At 41.2% G+C, this 20,629-nt stretch overlaps 1 protein-coding gene and 1 long non-coding RNA gene across 4 annotated transcripts in view; one reads left to right on the forward strand and one right to left on the reverse strand.

Annotated features, from left to right (window-relative positions):
• Positions 1–6,140: 6,140 nt before the first annotated feature.
• On the reverse strand, positions 6,141–9,408 carry LOC129864787 (uncharacterized). The gene is made up of 2 exons (XR_008761248.1): positions 7,951–9,408; positions 6,141–6,585 (listed from the first exon to the last, which is right to left on the reverse strand). It is a non-coding gene; the product is annotated as an uncharacterized LOC129864787 (long non-coding RNA).
• A 2,580-nt stretch (positions 9,409–11,988) lies between these two features.
• LOC129865046 (PRKC apoptosis WT1 regulator protein-like) overlaps positions 11,989–20,629 on the forward strand; it is a 71,681-nt gene continuing 63,040 nt past the window's right edge. For all 3 annotated transcript variants that reach the window (XM_055937467.1, XM_055937469.1, XM_055937470.1), the window contains exons 1-2: positions 11,989–12,134; positions 12,447–13,163. In XM_055937467.1, coding sequence (XP_055793442.1) covers positions 12,603–13,163 — 561 coding nt within the window. In that variant the 5' untranslated portion in view covers positions 11,989–12,134; positions 12,447–12,602. The remainder of the gene's footprint in view (positions 12,135–12,446; positions 13,164–20,629) is intronic.

Below are 20,629 nucleotides of genomic sequence, written 5' to 3' on the forward strand. Positions count from 1 at the left end.
CTTTTTGGATTGTCAACATTTCATTTTTTTAAACTTAAGTTTACAATTTTATTTGATCAAATAAAATGGTACAACATTTAGTGTGCCTGTTTGAACTGAGGACTTACAGTATGGTAAGAACCCATTAGTTACAGGCCGCTTTTTTTTTTTTTACTGACTGACAGTACTTTTAGAAAATGCCCTCCCCCAAAAAGTGGAGAAAGTGAGATATACAGCTGGTGGGAGTTGTAGTTCTAATGAAACGGTGGTAACTTTTCAGCTTCTTGCTTCTTCTTGGCCATCCAATTGATTGACCTTCATGTCTTAAAGTAATGATGACTGTCATTTCTCTTTGCTTATTTGAGCTGTTCTTGCCATAATATGGACTTGGTCTTTTACCAAATAGGGCTATCTTCTGTATACCAACCTTACCTTGTCACAAGAGACTGTAGAGACAGCATCCAAGATGGACGTTCGTATACACCGTTTCATGAGGCTTGCCATCTTTCTAGATCCAGTTTTACTGGGATTACTACGCCTGCGCACTAGCACTCAGTGCACACAAGGAGCAGTGATGATGTGATCACGTTATCCAGAAACATGACAGGACATTGGAATTTTAACACTCTTATTAAAAATACCCAGAAGAAGCTAAATCAATGGCTACAGAGGGACTTATCTTTAAAAGGTAGAGTCCTAATAACCAAGGCTGAAGGTATCTCTAGACTAACATATGGCGCTCTATCTTTATATCTTGACAGTAAAATAAGCAAGGAGATAGACCAGATGCTTTTCAACTTTCTTTGGAGAAACCGTACCCATTAGGAAAACTGTTGTAATGAACACTTATGAGAATGGTGGGCTGAATTTTCTGGACTTTACTACTTTAAATAATACTTTTAAGATCAATTGGATAAAACAATTCCTAAGAAGACCCACTTCTATCTGGAATTTTATTCCTCATCATGTCTTCTCTACTTTTGGTGGCCTTAACTTCATGTTGTTGTGCAATTATAATATTGACAAAATTCCAGTGAAACTTTCTGCCTTTCATCGGCAGGTTTTCTTGTCATGGTCCTTAATTTATAAACAAAATTTTTCTCCACACAGATATTATATATGGAATAATCGGGATATATTGTATAAAAATACTTCTTTGTTTTTAGAATATTGGTTCCGAAATAATATCCTATTGGTGAGCCAACTGCAGGGTTGGTGAGCCAGCAGGCCACAGTTCATTTGTGGCCTGCTGGAGGTCATTTTGCAGGGCTCTGGCAGTGCACCTCCTTGCACAAAGGCGGAGGTAGCGGTCCTGCTGCTGGGTTGTTGCCCTCCTACGGCCTCCTCCACATCTCCTGATGTACTGGCCTGTCTCCTGGTAGCGCCTCCATGCTCTGGACACTACGCTGACAGACGCAGCAAACCTTTTTGCCACAGCTCGCATTGATGTGCCATCCTGGATGAACTGCACTACCTGAGCCACTTGTGTGGGTTGTAGACTCCGTCTCATGCTACCACTAGAGTGAAAGCACCGTCAGCATTCAAAAGTGACCAAAACATCAGCCAGGAAGCATAGGAACTGAGAAGTGGTCTGTGATCACCACCTGCAGAACCATTCCTTTATTGGGGGTGTCTTGCTAATTGCCTATAATTACCACCTTTTGTCTATTCCTTTTGTCTATACCTTTTGTCTATTCCATTTGCACAACAGCATGTTAAATTGACATTTATTGTCAATCGGTGTTGCTTCCTAAGTGGACAGTTTGATTTCACAGAAGTGTGATTGACTTGGAGTTACATTGTGGTTTTTAAGTGTTCCCTTTATTTTTTTGAGCAGTGTATATAATCTATATATACTTGTGTTCCCTTATGTACTTTCTGTATTGATTTGTTGTTAATAAAAATGTCAAATAATAATAATAATAAGAAAAAAAGACAGACATTGGACGAATGCATTTTTTATATCTTTGGCTTTCACTCACAGCCGAAGATATTACAATTTTATATTCGTCCAATGTCTGTCATGTTTTTGGATAACGTGATGACATCGTCACTGCTCCTTGTGTGCACTGAGTGCTAGTGCGCAAGCGTAGTAATCCCAGTAAAACTGGATCTAGAAAGATGGCATGCCCCATGAAGCAGTGTATACGAACGTTCATCTTGAATGCTGTCCCTACAGTCTCTTGGGCACCCCCTATCGGGCACGGGTCAATGAGTACACCATAGTGGTCCCGATCCGAAAAAGTTGGATGTGGAATGTCTTGCTGTCGCTACCATCTCTAGCACAGAAGAGAGATAGAGAGCAGTTGCTTCGGTACAGTATCTCTACCCGACAGATAAAAAAAGATCAGTATAATTGATTGATAGTTGTTATTCAGCAGTCTTAAAAGTATGCCTTATCTATTTTTAAGAACTATTGAAATAGGGATTTCGTCAGGCAGCAGGCAGTTTGTTTACTTGTCTCATGATTATACTGTACGTTCCATGTATTGGGCCTAATTACTCTATTTAAACGGCGCCTTAGTATTTAATTTTCTTCTGTTTGTTTGTTTTTTCTTTATTGTAGTTGTTTTATCTTTTTGTTGTCAATGTGGAAGAACTGAAATTCCAATAAGAACATTATTACAAAATTAGATTAAAAAAATCGATATATTATTACAAAATTAGGCTGATGGCATCCCCTGGTGGATGCAGTGTGTTATGGCTGCTTGCAGAAAGTAAATCATTGGCCATACCTACCCTCTACAGTTATGATATCGACAAATTTAGAGGGCTATGTTAGCCATGTTAGTGTCTCTGTCAAAACTGCTACCTGTATTTTGTTTATAACAAACAAGAGTGTACATGCTTTAAGAAATAACAACGTCTACCTATTCCTATTCATGTGTACCAAGTAAAAGTTCAGGTTTATTTTAACACACATTGAATGGAAACACCCAGCTCATCAACCATGCACCTCTAGGCCTAAATCCAGCACCACCTCAGATCAGTTTGTTTCAACTGCAATAATAGGGATGTGATTTAGACCCATGGATTAGTTTCCACTGGCCCATAGATTACTTTCAGGTTCGTGTTTTTCGTCATGAATCTTATTCTGGAGGCAGCTCTGCAAAGTGGTCACTAGCTGGCACAGCCACAAAGTCATAAAATCAGATTTTAACCTTAACCACACTGCTAACCCTAATGGCTAACCTTAGATGAAGACCAAAAAGGTAATTTTTGTTTTCAATATAGCCAATTTTGACTTTGAAACTGGCCTGTCTAAGGGGAAATTGATCAGTTCTGCCTCCAGGACAAGACACACGACAATAAATGTCAAACTACTTCAGGGTGAACAACGGTCTAACATCAAGTTAACTAGGCTGGTGGCGCCCCCCAGGGGTTGCAGTGTGTTATGGCCACTTGCAGAAAGTAAGTCATTGGCTATACCTACCCCTCTACAATTCTGATATCTATGAACATTAAGGGCTGTGGGTGGTTTTTGGGTGGTCTGGTTGACACAATTGAATGTTCAAATATTACAGTAACATCTGGGTTTTTATCCGTGCCATCATGTGCTTAATTGTGTAGCTGATGGAAACTGGGGCGAGTGAGAGATGGACCAGTCCTAGGGAAGTAAGCCAGCAGAGGGGCTGAGCATAGCCCTGAGTCCCTTCTTAAAATGAAGATGCTCTTCCTCAAGGTTGGGTTGCTGTTAAACACTTTGTGACAAATATTGTTTTTCCACTATGCCGTGGTTGAGGACGAGTACACAGGACCAAAGCTTAAAGGAGGTAAGGTCACGTCGATAATACAATGCTTTGTACTCATATGCATGGTACGGTATAGAGGCCACTGCAACTCATACCATGCTAGACTATGGACTCTATGGAATCTTCAGTGGTGTAAAGTACTTAAGTAGAAATAGTGTAAAGGACTACATAAGTAGTTTTTTGGTGTATTATATTTTTAATTACTTTTACTTCACTACATTCCTAAATAAAATAATGTACTTTTTACTCCCTACATTTTCCCTGATACCCTAATGTACACGTTACATTTTGAATGCTTAGCAGGACAGTAAAATTGTCTAATTCACACACTTATCAAGAGAACATCCCTGGTCATCCCTACTAACTCTGATCTGGCAGACTCACTAAACACACAATATTCATTTGTAAATTATGTCTGAGTTACAGTTGAAGTTGGCAGTTTACATACACCATAGCCAAATACATTTAAACTCAGTTTTTGACAATTACTGACATTTAATCCAAGTAAAAATTCCCTGTATTAGGCCAGTTAGGATCACCACTTTATTTAAAAAATGTGAAATTTCAGAATAATATTAGAGAGAATGATTTATTTCAGCTTTTATTTCTTTCATCCCATTCCCAGTGGGTCAGAAGTTTACATACACTCAATTAGTATTTGGTAGCATTGCCTTTAAATTGTTTAACTTGGGTTAAACGTTTCAGGTATCCTTCCACAAGCTTCCCACAATAAGTTGGGTGAATTTTGGCCCATTCCTCCTGACAGAGCTGGTGTAACTGAGTCAGGTTTGTAGACCTCCTTGCTCGCACACACTTTTTCAGTTCTGCCCTCAAATTTTCTAAAGGATTGAGGTCAGGGCTTTGTGATGGCCACTTCAATACCTTGACTTTGTTGTCCTTAAGCCATTTTGCCACAACTTTGGAAGTATACTTGGGGTCATTGTCTATTTGGAAGAGCCATTTGCGACCAAGCTTTAACTTCTGACTGATGTCTTGAGATGTTGCTTCAATATAACCATATAATGTTCCTTCCTCATGATGCCATCTATTTTGTGAAGTGCACCAGACCCTGCTGCAGCAAAGCACCTACACAACATGATGCTGCCACCCCCGTGCTTCACGGTTGGGATGGTGTTCTTTGGCTTGCAAGCATCCCCCTTTTTCCTCCAAACATAACGATGGTCATTATGGCCAAACAGTTCTATTTTTGTTTCATCAGACCGGAGGACATTTCTCCAAAAAGTTCGATCTCTGTCCCCATGTGCAGTTGCAAACCGTAGTCTGGCTTTTTTATGACGGTTTTGGAGCAGTGGCTTCTTCCTTGCTGAGCGGCCTTTCAGGTTATGTCGATATAGGACTCGTTTTACTGTGGATATGAATACTTTTTAACTTTTTTCCTCCGACTTCAACTCTATGTCTGAGTGTTGGAGAGTGCCCCTGACTATCTGTCATAAAAAATTAAATGGTGCCTTCTGGTACGCTTAATACAAGAAATTTGAAATGATTTATACTTTTACTTGTAATACTTCAGTTTTAAACCAAATCCTTTTAGACTTTTACTCAAGTAGTATTTTACTTGGTGACGTTTACTTTTACCTGAGTCATTTTCTATTAAGTTATCTTTACTTTTACTCAAGTATGATGATAGGGTACTTTTACCACCGCTGGGAATATCCCATCAAATGTGACTTCCATTGTTTTAAACTTTCTTGTCTGCTCCTCTTCTTTTTCTCTCTCCCAAATCAGAGTTGATTTGTCACAGGCACAGGATACAGCCAGTGTAAACAGTGTAGTGAAATGCTTGCTGTTTGCAAGCTCCTTCTCAACAATGCAGTGATACTAAGTTATATAAAATAAATACACACAAGAATATACACTACAAGGTCAATATCAGTGGCAACCAATGTCATGGATACTGGTGACAGTTATTTAATCAGGGTTAAGTTGATCCAGTGATCAGATGGGGAACAAAGGATCCACCTAAGAGGATCAGACCTCAAGCCAGAGTTTCAACAGTTCACTGCTGTGGTCAGTACATATTTTTAATAAAACCGATGGAGTTGCTTATTAATAAATAATATTTAATCATTTACATTGACTGCTCTTGGCAGAGAGAATGCCCTGCTCCAAGGGTGCTCTTCAAAGAACCAACTCCAAGCTTAGATAATACTTTGGGGATAAGAGTTAGCATGCAAAATACTTGTCTTTTTCCATTTTATTTTTTGCACAAGCATAATGATAGTGGGACTGAGCCTGGTCTGTGTCTGGTGTCCATATGGACATTCCTCCATAGCTACCTCAAACACATTGTCTTCTTCAGGACCTTGCGCAAAGCTAATGGGAAAAATATCAGTTGGGTAGCTTCCCAGGTTTAGAAAATGACCAGAGATAATTATAGAAACAAATGGATTTAATTAGTGTATTTTATTCATTGCTTTCCCAGCATCCCCAAGAGAGAGAGAGAGTACAATGGTACTGTAGACCAGAAATTGTCACAATGGCATATGTTTGCATTACAGACCAAGTGTTTGAGAAACATAGTCAGGACACTGCGTATGTGGACTTCTTATTAGTATCTGATGATACCATTATGATCAAACCAAACACATCTAGAGGACATTTGTAGTGGTTTCTGTGTGTTTAATGACACATACACACACACACACACACACACACACACACACACACACACACACACACACACACACACACACACACACACACACACACACACACACACACACACACACACACACACACACACACACACACACACACACACACACAGGCTGGAATCGCTCTTCTCACTGCAAAGGATGAATGTGTTCTGTTGTGCCTGGTCTCCACTGTGAACCTGTGGACCAGACAGAAAACACTTAGATGACAACCTACCTGTTTCCCTGAGATTTCAGTAGGTAAATAGAATGAAGCATAAACATTTCATCAGAGGCAGACTTCATCTGTTGTATTTGATAGGGTAGAATTTTTCCTCACTGAGGCTCAAAGCAAATCATTAGGGGCTTAGCCCCAAAAGCAGCTCATGATTGGTAGCGAGCCCTGATTCTTTGATTCCTGACAACTGTTCTGCCATAAGATGATGTGCTTTTCTGGGTTTGAAATCACCCAGAGAGGGGAATTAGATCTCCACAGCAGCTCCTGTCGTACACCGTGTTCTGATTCCTTCCCTTCTCTCCTCATTTTTTCCACTGCTGTCTGTGCCTTATTCATCTCCCTTTCCCCTGTCCTGCACTTTGCTGAAGTTGCAGAGTGTGGGGTGAGCTAACTAACAGAGGCAGAACAGAACAGCTGACGAGCACAAAGCTCTCTGCCGCCCGTATCAGACACGCTGGGTGAACAAAGCCCCTCTGCTCCACAGACAGACAATGGTACAATAGCTGACCGGGCTGTTACAACATGTGCCATACTCGCATTACGGGAGCACAGATCTGGTAGATTGGACTATTCAAACGAGTTGGATGCATGATTAATGAAAACACAATGTTAATTGGAGCAATTAGAAGAACATTGTGCTTTGGAAGTGTTCAAATTGCCTGTGTGTCTGTCTGTCTGTCTGTCTGTCTCTGTGTCCGCTGTCATTCCCCACATACAGTACAGTACAGTAGGGCGGTTGAGAACGGGGTTACAAAACATTGAGAGTTGCCATTCCCACCCTCATACTCTCCACTCCCTCTCACTGAGGTGTCAAACAGGGAGTCATAAACATAGCGTTACTGCAGCAGACAAACCACATATTATTCAGACACTCAGGGTATAGGAATGGATTAGACCAAAGCAAGTTCAGACAAGACAACACCTCTTTTATGCAGCTAACCATATTAGCCTATTCTAGCCATGTTGATACATGATTCTAACATGCAGCCTTTGTCCTGATCTTGCCCACATTTTTAGTGTAGATGATTAAACGACGCATTGTGATCTGACTGTGATCAGATCTTACAAGTGTAAATAGACTAAATCAGGTCAAGATCAGGAGGACAAAGGATACATGCTAACGGAAGACAGAAATAGGGCTATCGATTCATGCACACTCTGCCTACGATGGTATGATGCATCTACTGATGCAACATCTGTAGCTGACATCCTGTTGGCTAAACCACAGTAGAAGCCAATCAGCAGAGGGATGTACTGACTCTGTGGTACAGAACATGGAACAGGTTGGCTAACTGTCTCACATAGTCACCCACCACATCACACTCACCAGATGGCACCGCGCAGATGGCATGAGCGGCCGTTGGAGGGCACAGGAGGGGTAACGGACCTACACATTCTGGACAGAGAGAGAGAGAGACTGAGAGAGAGAATGGATCCATGGAGTCAGAGTTCACATCACCAGAGGAGTACAGGCAACCCTAAACCTGACTCGGGCCTTTGGTTCAGTAGAGAATGATCTGGTTCTGACGTGGCTAGTCAACTTCTTTACATGTCATTTGGGGTAGTCTCTCTCTCTTCCCTCACTCCTTCAGTGTGTGAGGAAGTCTCACCCAGGGCTCTGTTGTCCGTCTCTGCCTCACTTCCTTCCTGCCCTTGGCCAAGCTTCTTTCATAGGGCCAGTCAGCAATGCTGTACATTCTACTGAGAGGCATATGCCTTCTCCTCAGCTCTTCTGCTATGTCAAACACTCACAAGACTTGTAAGGCATATGGTGCAGTCTGTGTTGTGCGTCTGATTGTCCAGTCACTAACAGAAAGGAGATAATGACTCAGACCATAAAATTAAGTATTATGACCCAAAATGGGTAAATAAGGGAATGTTATGTAGTGGTGAGGGATGATGCCGTTTGGTGAGAGTATCCCTTCGGAATGTGAATGTTTTCATAGAGTTAGTACAATATACACAAAGTGTACAAATCATTAAGAACACCTTCCTAATACTGAGTTGCACAACCCAATAAGTGATCATAGCTTTCACCGGGTTTTACCGGGTCAGTTTATGTCATGTTTTGTCCACTCAGTCTAAGTTTATATCCACAAAAAGCTCCAGTTGAAACTGAACAAAGGGAAATAATTTTCCTTTTATAGACCACCTCATGGCTTTTAACTTAATGCATAACTGTGGGATGGATAAAAAACTGTGAACCAAAAATGTTGGATATTATGTTATGTTTTGAGATTACTGGCTAGGAAGATTTTACTGTTTGGCTGCTCTCTGTATTTTTCTCAACTCCACCGGAAATGTGCAGTCTGGGCTATGTGTAACATGGAGGAAAAAGTTATCTGGGCATTTATTGAAAGCACCAGACTGCTTTTACAGAATGTCTTTAACCCACCAGAGATAAGTCTTAACACTGTGAGACATTCAGAAAGGGAGTTCACACACGTATCTCTCTCCGGGGAAATGCATTATTGGACTGCTAAGTGGGGTTTAGTTGAAAGAGGAGCACAGTTTGTGTTGGCATGGAGCGAGCTGCTGTGAGCGACAACAACTGCCCTCTCGTATTTCAGCTTCCCAAAAAGCAGACAGAAAAAGGCTAAATATGCAGCAGTGTGACCTCTACCCTTAGATGAGCCACTATTTTAAGACAAAGGTGTCTAATTCCTTTCACCTAGGTACTTTTCTCCTTTATCTCCAATCAATAACTTCAGAACATGTACAAAACTGTCTAATATATGTAGATTACAAACAGATTATTATATAGACCTTATAGAATGTAGTTCAATTGCTAATGGATGACCTCATTGTTGAGGAATGTGTTTTACTTCTTAAATTGCTAGTAGTATTGTATGTTCTAATTACGTTGTATGTTTCAATGTTGCACATTTTATTAATTGTGTTCATGCAGTGCTCCCTTGGAAAAGAGGCCTTGGTCTCAATGGGACTCCTTACTAAAGGTAAAAAAAAAAAAAAAAAATCTAGGGCCTAGAGCTTTTCCTGGTCAGGTCACATGGTCAGAAAAAAAACCTGTCCTCTGACTGTGTGCCATGTCTTTATTGAACACATATCTGGACATTGACAATGTTGCCTAAACACCAGTGCAACCTTAGGAAACAGGCTATAGCTTCCTGCATATCTACCCTGAGCACACTCCTTCAGCAGTAACCAACCCAGTGCAGCAGCACAGTTAAGCTATGGAGCCATTATCACGGCATGAAATTAGGTTTCAAACAGCAAGAGCCTATAAGTTTAGGGCTTGTCCGGGGTGAGTAGCGATGGAGTAATGGGCCCTCAGAGGGAGGCAAGAGCTGCACAGAGAAGTGGAATGGTAATGAGAACACAGATTGAATAGCTAGGAATGTCAACCAGAGTTATTGCACTGGCGCTCTGCATTCATCGCTACACCGCAACAGATGCAGCAGTATATTTCCTTAAACAGAGATCCATAAAAATAAGGACCAAATAAAATGTAAATAACTCCAGGAGATATAGCAGCTTCCAAAGCATGTTGCAAGAGAGCTGAATATAAGCACCGACCATATTCACATCATCACAGCTTGTTATGTGAATATAGTGGGTTCCTAGGTTCTGTTTGGTATGATTGTAAAATATCTTAAACCGAACAGAACCTAATCAACCCAAAGAGAACCTACACTGTAAGCACCCCCTGCATTTACGTAATTAATCTGGTGTGGTGAATGGTAAAGGTGCTATTGGCTGCATACTGGCTGCTCAGCCAAGGTCACTGTCTTGTTTGAACCCAGCTTGGATATCGGAGTGAGTCTTCTCCCATTCATCCATATGGCTGTATTACCATCACTATATAAGGGTGGCAGGTAGCCTAGTGGTTAGAGTGTTGACAAAATAATGACAATGACAAAATAAGATTATTTACAAAATAAGAATTTGTTCTTAACCGAATAAAATGTAATTTAGTTCTTGCCTAGTAAAATAAAAAAATTAAAAAATCACTGTGAATCAGTCTGGCACCCTCACTCATCCTAGGGTTATTTTCAACCAGCTCTTATGGGAAGTGTGGAAATAACTATGCACTTACATCATGACCCTCACACATAGCCACGTAGTGGGTTGGACATTAATAATGTTCACCTCTGAAGTGCTCTGGGGCAGGGTGACTCATCCAACGCCTTACCACCACTAACCTCGTTCGTCTTTATGTCACCCACGTGGCTATAACCAGTGAGGAGATGGCACGTGGGTACCTGCTTCTATAAACCAATGAGGAGATGGGAGAGGCAGGACTTGCAGCGCGATCTGCGTCACAATTAGAACTGACTTCTATTTTACATGCTGACTACACTGCACGTGTCTCGTGCAAAATACATTTAGAAATCTATATTATTCAATTATTGCACCCACACTGCTCACGCGCGCCAACGAGCGTCTGCGTTGCCAAGGGCCAGCACGGAACCCAAACTGGCTGCTCACGTGCGCCATCGTGCATAAGTGTATTTTGTTCCCCCACACCAAACGCGATCCTGACACGCAGGTTAAAACATCAAAACAAACTCTGAACCAATTACATTAATTTGGGGACAGGCCAAAAAGCATTAAACATTTATGGCAATTTAGCTAGCTTGCACTTGCTAACTAATTTGTCCTATTTAGATAGCTTGCTGTTGCTAGCTAATGTGTCCTGGGATGTAAACATTGAGTTGTTATTTTACCTGAAATGCACAAGGTCCTCTACTCTGACAATTAATCCACACATAAAACGGTCAGCCAAATCGTTTCTAGTCATCTCTCCTCTTCCAGGCTTTTCTTCTCTGGACTTTATATTGCGATTGGCAACTTTCATAAATTAGGTGCATTACTGCCACCGACCTTATTCGTCTTTCAGTCACCCACGTGGGTATATCCAATGAGGAGATGGCACATGGGTACCTGCTTCTATAAACCAATGAGGAGATGGGAGAGGTGGAACTTGCAGCGCGATCTGCGTCACAAATAGAACTGACTTCTATTTTAGCCCTTGCCAACGCAGACGCTCGCGAGCAGTGTGGGTGCAATAACTGAATAATATAGATTTTTAAATGTATTTTGCAATGCTCATGCACGCGACGCTAGTGGTGTAGTCAGACTGTTATAGCTCCTCCCACCAACATCCACCTATACAGCCTATAGGTTAAGAAGAATATACACTATATAGTCTATGATTAGGCTGAGACATTTTTCTTATTGTTTATTTCTACCTTGTAGCCTAGATGCTGTAAAAAAAGAAACATTTATTTGGAAAATATTAAAGAAAGGTGTTTAGACACAGCAAGTACAACGCAAACATTTTTAACAACGGAATAGGCTACATCCATTTCATTTCGTATGTATTCGTGAGTCTTCGTAAGGGTTCGGAGAAGCCCAGGAGAGGGAGTTGAGTCCGAGCCGCACTGTTCCCTAGGTTGCATGTGACTAATCGAGTTTGCAGTGAAGTAGGCTACAATTCATTCCTACGGAATGTTCACCTGAGAGAGCGAAAGCACTGCAAAATAACAGGTGAGTCTTATTAGCAACGCATGTCACTGTTATAATGGTTCACTAAGTGATTCATTTTATTTCCAATAAGTTACTTTAACATTTTGAGGGAGAAAATATAACTTCTAAAAATGATCGACTTGTTGTGATTATATACTGGAGTACCAACTTTGCTATGAGTTATATATAGTTCAAACCCTGTTTGTATATGGGAAGGCTAGTTTGTAAAAACAATTTGATACACTTTACATACGGATAGTAATTTCGAAATGAGGTCGTTTCATTGAAGTTTGGACCACATTTACACTAACTGTGATTCTCCATTACCTGTAGACCGAGTCGTTTTGAGAAATGTGGTGCCATTAGAAGCGAAGGACGATTGCACGGTAACCTGATTAAAAACGGAAATTACAAATTCACTGCTGAAGGAGCGTAGTTTACAAACTTAGTAAAGCCACTGGTGAAAAACCCACACGTTCAAAAAGGAACATGGCAACGGGTGGATTTAAACCAAATGCACAGACAGACTTTCTGGAGGAATGGAAGGCTAAACGGGAAAAAATGAGGGCAAAAATGCTTGGGGACATCGCTGCGGCCACCGGCGTGTGCTCTGGTGATATTGTCCCTGCGACCCTGGGGAGCCACAGCAACAAAAGTGAGATGCGCAATGCTACCTCGAGCACCGAACTTAACAACAACGGCAACCCGGACCGCGGGACATCATACCCCATGGCTCGCTCATCATCCTCCTCAGCCTTGAAGAGACCTGACGATGATCCACACCCGACACCAGCCGTCAGAGGAGCGGATACACCGGGGAGTAACCTGAAGAAGACACCGCAGCCGGAGAAAGTGCCCTGCACCCCACAAGAGTCCAGCCCCACTGCATGCAATGACCATGGCAGTGACAAGGAAAGCCCCTCACCCAGTAAAGGCAAAGAGAAGAAAAACAGTGGTCCAAGCGCCAGGAAGGGGAAAGGACAGATAGAGAAGAGAAAGCTGAGGGAGAAGCGCAGATCAACAGGTGTTGTCAGCATGCCGTCCACCGAGGTGAGTCCAAGCTGTCTGTAACTTTCATTTGTTTACAAATCATCGCCTAGTTATTAAGCATGATGCATGGTGTAGGATGAGACTGTTTACACTCTGTGCTGGCAACCTGTAGCCAATGCGAGAAATAAAAGTTGATGAAACCACTGTGGAAAAGACGGCATTAAAGATGGACTTATCTATCCATTAGGTTGTGTTATTATCGTTATGAAACAAACATTTAATGTACCAAATGGGTTGGATGTTTGTGGGAAAATAAGGGTTTGAGACTGAGTAGCTTTAATGACTAATAAGAAGTATTCAAATGGGGTTATAAAACGTTCTTCTGGCCTTCAAAAGGCCTACATAAACATGTCTGTTCAAGTCGAGTGTTTATGTAGAACCTCTGTCTAGCAGAGACATGAAAAAGTCTCCATGAGAATGCTAAAAATGTGCAGAGTGAGCAGTATCGTTGTTATTGCACTTAAATCATGTCACAGCCTGGCAGCAGGGACGCTGATGAAAGCTTGTCAACCACCAGTCCGCCACTCAATAATATGTCTGTCCTGTTATTCTAAGAACTTCCACCATCAGGGAAATTATATGTATACAGTGCCTTCAGAAAGTATTCACACCCTTTGACTTTTGCACATTTTGTTGTGTTAGTCAGATTTTTTAAACTGATTAAATTGAGATTTTGTGTCACTGGCCTACACACAATACCCCATCATGTCAAAGTGGAATTATGTTTTTAGAAATGTTTACAAATTCATAAAAAATGAAAAGCTGAATTGTCTTGAGTCAAGTATTCAACCCCTTTGTTATGGAAAGCCTAAATAAGGCTAAAAATCTGCTTAACGAGTCATATATTAAGTTGCATGGGCTCAATCTGTGTGCGATTAATAGTGGTTAACATGATTTTCGAATGACTACCTCATCTCTGTACCCCACACATGCAATTATCTGTAAGGTCCCTCACTTGAGCTGTCAATATCATACACAGATTCAAGCCAATGCCTCGCAATGAAGGGCACTTATTGGTAGATAAATAAAAAATCTGCCATTGAATATCCCTTCGAGCATGGTGAAGTTATTAATTACAGTTTGGATAGTGTATCAGTACACCTAGTCATTACAAAGATACAGGCATCCTTCTTAACTCAGTTGCTGGAGAGGAAGGAAACAACTCAGGGATTTCACCATGAAGCCATGATAAGGGAAACTGAGGATGGATAAACAACATTGTAGTTACTCCACAATACTAACTTAAATGACAGAGTGAAAAGAAGGATGCCTGTACAGAATACACATTTTACAAAACATGAATCCTGTTTGCAGTAAGGCACTAAAGTACAACTGCAAAAAATGTGGCAAAGAAATTAACTTTAATTCCTCAATAAAAAGAATCATATTATGGGTATGCTTGTCATTGGCAAGGAATTCAGTGTTTTATAGAATAAAAAGAAACAGAATAGAGCTAAGCACAGGCAAATCCTAGAGGAAAACCTGGTTCCGTCTGCTTTCCAACAGACACTGGGAGACAACATTGAAAGTTCCTGAGTGGCCTACTTAGTTTTGACTTAAATTGACTTGAAAATCTATAACGAGACTTGAAAATGGCTGTCTAGCAACAATCAACAACCAACTTGACAGAGCTTGAAGAATAAAAAAATAAATAATGTGCAAATATTGTACAATCCAGGTGTGCAAATCTTTTAGAGACTTACCCAGAAAGACTCCCAGCTGTAATTGATGGCAAAGGTGATTCTAACAGGTTGATTCAGGGGTGTGAATACTTACATAAATGAGATATTTCTCTATTTCATTGTCAATAAATTTGCACAAATTTTAAACATGTTTTCACTTTGTCGTTATGGGTTATTGTGTGTAGATGGGTGAGAATCTTTTCGATTTAATCCATTTTTATTAACGTAGGCTTTAACACAACAATGTGGAATAGGTCAAGGGGTATGAATTCTTTCTGAAGGCACTGTATAATGGGCATGTTTTATGATGTTGACACTGGCTCAGTGCCTTGAAGCCACAGAGTGTAGTCTACATATTAGGGGTCTGGCTCTTCTGACAGCTGCCCAGACCCAGAGCATGCTGCCGACTGTGGAGTTTCACCTGGAGGTTGACCAGTGTCTCAGTTGGCTGGTGACAGCCTGTTATTAGGCGGTCGGCAATGCCAATCAAGGAGTTTGAGAAGCTTGTCAGAAGCCAAGCCGTTGGTGCTAGGTTTCAACCCCACAGATCATGCCAAACTATGTGCGATCATGCCCCATGCGACAACATTGCCTGTGTTTATTGCGTTGCATCTTTCCCATGGTAAATCTAAACCCTGACATCGCGATCGCTGTATGATTTGAACCCTCTTCACACAAGGCCCCTTGTGTTATGAATTTTATTGAAAAGGTATGCCGGGGCATAATCAGCCTGCATGTTCTGTGGGGCACAATAGCTGTTGAGGGGGTTTCAGAGCAATAGGAAACCCAATCGCGCCACTCTCCCTATGATGGGCTGATAATGGCTTCACGGTTAACCGAAGCAAACACTGGCTCTTCTGTGGAGTGTCAATCAGGACCACCTCCTCCATTCCAGGAAGGTGTCTCGTTTCAGTCTGACCCTCTCTGACGGAGAATGGTATGTGTCTACTCACTGTTGGGGACCTCTGACCTGCTTAACAAATGCTTACTGAACGATGAAATACTGCTTAAGTGATGTGTGCGTTTGTCTCATTCGAGGTGAGTACTCACTCAGACAGCGTTATCTTCAATCTCGCTCTCTCTCCTTTTCTCTCTCTCTTTAGGGTGTGTGTGTTTTGTCAGTGGTCTGTTTCCTGTTGGCCTCACCTTGGCTTAGGCCTAGTTGATGAGCCTCATTGTCTGGGGCCATCCATGTTTTATGACCAGCAGTGTGTTATAAGGCTCTGCTTGGAGACTGAGTTGCTTTCACTCTGGAGCGTGAACTTTGTTTCATGTGGCGGGCTGGATCTCTCTGATCAAGGCTGCTGCTGTTGTGTCTGGAACACCCAGGGCCATTCGTCAGTAGCAACCGCGAACAGGCGGCATGATAGGGCAGGCTACACGTTGGTGCCAATTAGCACTGGGCAATTCCATGGTAACGGAATACGCTGAGACTCACATTTTTTCACTTTAAAATGTATACCAAACAAAAAGCATTGATTTCAAAGTTTAACAAATCATACAACTCTATGCACAAGGGCTACTTTTAACGTTTTCCACAGGATATTTTGCAAAACACAAAATTTGCATCTGCACTGTGTTTCCAGGAAATTTTTAATTATTTTCTGTTTAAATTGTTCCAAGTGTGCATAGAGTTGTATGGTTTGTTAAACTTTGAAGTCAATGTTTTTTTGTTTAGCATAAATGTTAAAGTGAGTCTCAGCGTAATTCCGTTACTGTGCTGATAGGTAGCTTAGGGATTTTAAGAGCGCTGGTCCAGGAACCAAAATGTCACTGGTTAAAATCCAAGAGCCGACTTGTTAAAAAATTCTGTAATTGGGCCGTTGAACAAGGCACTCAACCCTAATTCTGCTAAATTACTAAAATGTCAAATGTAAAAAGGATAGGGCCGAGGGTTTAGCCGAGGGGATTTCTCAGAGCTTCTTCCTGGTTGCTGTTGAATCACTTTTCTGTAGTTTATGCATATCTGTCATGAGCTAAGAGAAGTGTGTCTTCACTGTACATAATCATGCTGATATCTTTCACTTCACGGACAAAGCAATGTGATTATAACATTTGTTTTCAAATGAGAATCTGCATCAACAAAGTGCTAATAAATGGAAGGCCCATTGCTTGACAGTTGGCTTTGCCTCAAAATGTTTAGTTTGAACCCACAGTTTCTAAAGATCCATCGGATCATATCTAGCTCTGGATATATGCACAACAGGCTCTCTCCAGGTGAGTGAGTTTAGTCTTATCTGCAGACAGACCACAAATGTATTTCAAAGCCATCATGCTACAATTACACCATCTAAACATCTGTAAACCCTCTTGAGTGACACACACCGTCATGTTGAAACCCAGTTTTTCTTCAGCATCACTTGCTATTGTTGTGCTTTAAGTAGCAGTGGTGTCAATGAGAGGTAAAGCAGAAAATATGGTATGTGGTGAGACAGAGTTTTGCCCTATAACTACATGAACTCCCCCCTCGACCTGTACTGAAGCCCTGGGGAATGTAACATTGATGTGATAAAGTGGCCCGGCTCTAGTTTATATTTTTATCACCCCTCTTGCTTTCAAAAAAATTCCTGGTAAAGCCAGTCTGACTCTCACAACCAGAAGGTGTGGGAATGTACACACCTCACAGCACAACGCCTCTCCACCATGTGACCTACTTGTGTGTATGTACTGACATGTACAGTACCAGTCAAAAGTTTGGACACACCTACTCATTCAAGGGTTTTTCTTTATTTTTACTATTTTCTACATTGTAGAATAATAGTGAAGACATCAAAACTATGAAATGACGCATATGGATCATGTAGTAGCCAAAAAAGTGTTAAACAAATCAAAATATGTTTTATATTTTTGATTCTTCCAAGTAGCCACCCTTCTCTTTGATGACAGCTTGGCATTCTCTCAACCAGCTTCATGAGGTAGTCATCTGGAAGGCTTTTCCAACAGTCTTGAAGGAGTTCCTACATATGCTGAGCACTTGTTGGCTGCTTTTCCTTCACTCTGTGCTCCAACTCATCCCAAACCATCTCAATTGGGTGGACGTTGGGTGATTGTGGAGGCCAGGTCATCTGATGCAGCACTCCATCACTCTCCTTTTTGGTCAAATAGCCCTTACACAACCTGGAGGTGTGTTTTGGGTCATTGTCCTGTTGAAAAACAAATGATAATCTCACTAAGCACTAACCAGATGGGATGGCGTATCACTGCAGAATGCTGTGGTAGCCTTGCTGGTTAAGTGTGCTTTGAATTCTAAATATATCACCAACAGTGTCACCAGCAAAGCACCTCCACACCATCACACATTCTCCTCCATGCTTCACGGTGGGACCCATACATGCGGAGATCATCCGTTCACCTACTGTGCGTCTCACAAAGACACGGTTGGAACCAAAAATCTCAAATTGGACTCCTCAGACCAAAGGGCAGATTTCCACCGGTTTAATGTCCATTGTTCGTGTTTCTTGGCCCAAGCAAGTTTCTTCTTATTATTGTCCTTTAGTAGTGTTTTCTTTGCAGCGATTTGACCAGGAAGGGCTGATTCATGCAGTCTCCTCTGAACAGTTGATGTTGAGATGAGTCTGTTACTTGAACTCTGAAGCATTTATTTGGGCTGCAATTTCTGAGGCTGGTAACTAATGAACTTATCCTCTGCAGCAGAGGTAACTCTGGGTCTTCCTTTCCTGTGGCGATCCACATGAGAGACAGTTTCATCATCGCGCTTGATGGTTTTTGTGACTGCACTTGAAGAAACTTTCAAAGTTCGTGAAAATTTCCAGATTAACTGACCTTCATATCTTAAAGTAATGATGGATTGTAGTTTCTCTTTGCTTATTTGAGCTGTTCTTGCCATAATATGGGACTTGTTTTTTTACCAAATAATCTTCTGTATACCAAACCTACCTTGTCACAATACAACTGATTGGCTCAAATGCATTAAGAAGGATACTTTAAAAAGGTACACCTGTTAACAAGGCCGCCCGCCTAGCATCACTACTCTGGACGGTTCTGACTTAGAATATGTGGACAACTACAAATACCTAGGTGTCTGGTTAGACTGTAAACTCTCCTTCCAGACTCACATTAAGCATCTCCAATCCAAAATTAAATCTAGAATCAGTTTCCTATTTCGCAACAAAGCCTACTTCACTCATGCTGTCAAACACACCCTCGTAAAATAGCCCAATCCAACCAACCTCATCTCCATATTTTTTTCAGCTTTTTTTGCACATCAGTGTTTCTACTTGCACATCCTCATCTGCACATCTATCACTCGTGTTAATTGCTGAATTGTAATTACTTTGTCACTATGGCCTATTTATTGCCTTACCTCCTTACTTCATTTGCACACACTGTATACAGATTTTCTCTTGTGTTATTGACTGTACGTTTGTTTGTACCTTGTGTAAATCTGTTGGTTTTGTCGCACTGCTTTGCTGTATCTTGTCCAGGTCGCAGTTGTAAATGAGAACTTGTTCTCAACTGGCCTCCCTGGTTAAATAAAGGTGAAAATATATATATTTGAAATGCATTCTAGGTGACTACCTAATGATGCTGGTTGAGGGAATGCCAAGAGTGTGCAAAGCTCTCATCAATGCTACTTTGAAGAATCTCAAATATAAAATATATTTTGATTTAACACTTTGTTGGTTACTACATGATTCTATATGTGTTATTTCATAGTTTTGAAGTCTTCACTATTATTCTACCATGTCGATAATAGTAAAAATACAGAAAACCCTTGAATGAGTAGGTGTGTCCAAAATGTTGACTGGTACTCTATGTGTAACTGATAGATGCGTGCACACACACAATGCATGTTGTTTTTAAATGCATGTACATCGTTGGCGTCGGCTAATGGGGATCCTAATAAATCAAATCACACATCCTAGCACGGCAGACCTCTCATGCTGCTACACTTTCTGCCCGTCCTCTGTGAGCTGTATACGTTTTTGCTCCTCTGCTTCCTTACCTTTATGCTGTGGCTGTGGTACTTTCTCTCATCCATCTGTGTTCAGTTTCCCCCCTCTGAAAATACCTCTCCTCCTGCTGTAGTACGATCATAAATTATTCTGTTCTCAAGGCCTCCCACAGACTGCAGTTATGGATGTCATTCACTTCTAATAGGCATGAAAGCAATGGCCAGGGAATGTTTTGAGTAGCAGTGCAATAGGGTGTTATTTAATTGTAAGGTAATTAGGTAAAATGTAAAGCTTTCTATACATTTGTTTTAAATTAATGTAAGTGTGCCATTGGGTGGAGCCTGTTTTACTTGCTCATAAAACCTTTCCCAAACAAGGTCACATCACTGGAAATACCATAGGGATTGGATCATGGACTTAGATAAGCAAGGAATTATTTGTGCATGGTTTTGGGCTGTTGGTGGAACAAAAGGAATTTGTGAAGTTATGTTACTCTAATCCAAAGAGCGTTTAAATGATTATTATTTTTATATCCAGGCTCCTTTGCCAGTTATGTGAGTTTACAAGAACATTTGACAGGTTGACTAATTAGCAGGAGTTGTTGATTGTTTACGAGGATATCTTTCGCAAAATAAGTTAAGGGGGGTGGGACTAATAGAAAGAAGTCCCAATAGAGCTGTGTGGTGAAAGTTAGGGGAATTCCACAGGAAGTTGTAGAGGAGGAAGAGTGTGGAACTACTGTTCGCCTTGTTCCATGACATGGTTACCAGGTAGGCCCCTAATACAGGGGGCACCCGAAGTTCTCTCAGCACCTCATAAAACACCCCGCTCCCGCTAATGGGATGTGGCACATGGTTTTGTGCATGTT

This window comes from Salvelinus fontinalis, chromosome 11, assembly GCF_029448725.1.
Source record: "Salvelinus fontinalis isolate EN_2023a chromosome 11, ASM2944872v1, whole genome shotgun sequence".
In the NCBI taxonomy this organism is placed as follows: domain Eukaryota; kingdom Metazoa; phylum Chordata; class Actinopteri; order Salmoniformes; family Salmonidae; genus Salvelinus; species Salvelinus fontinalis.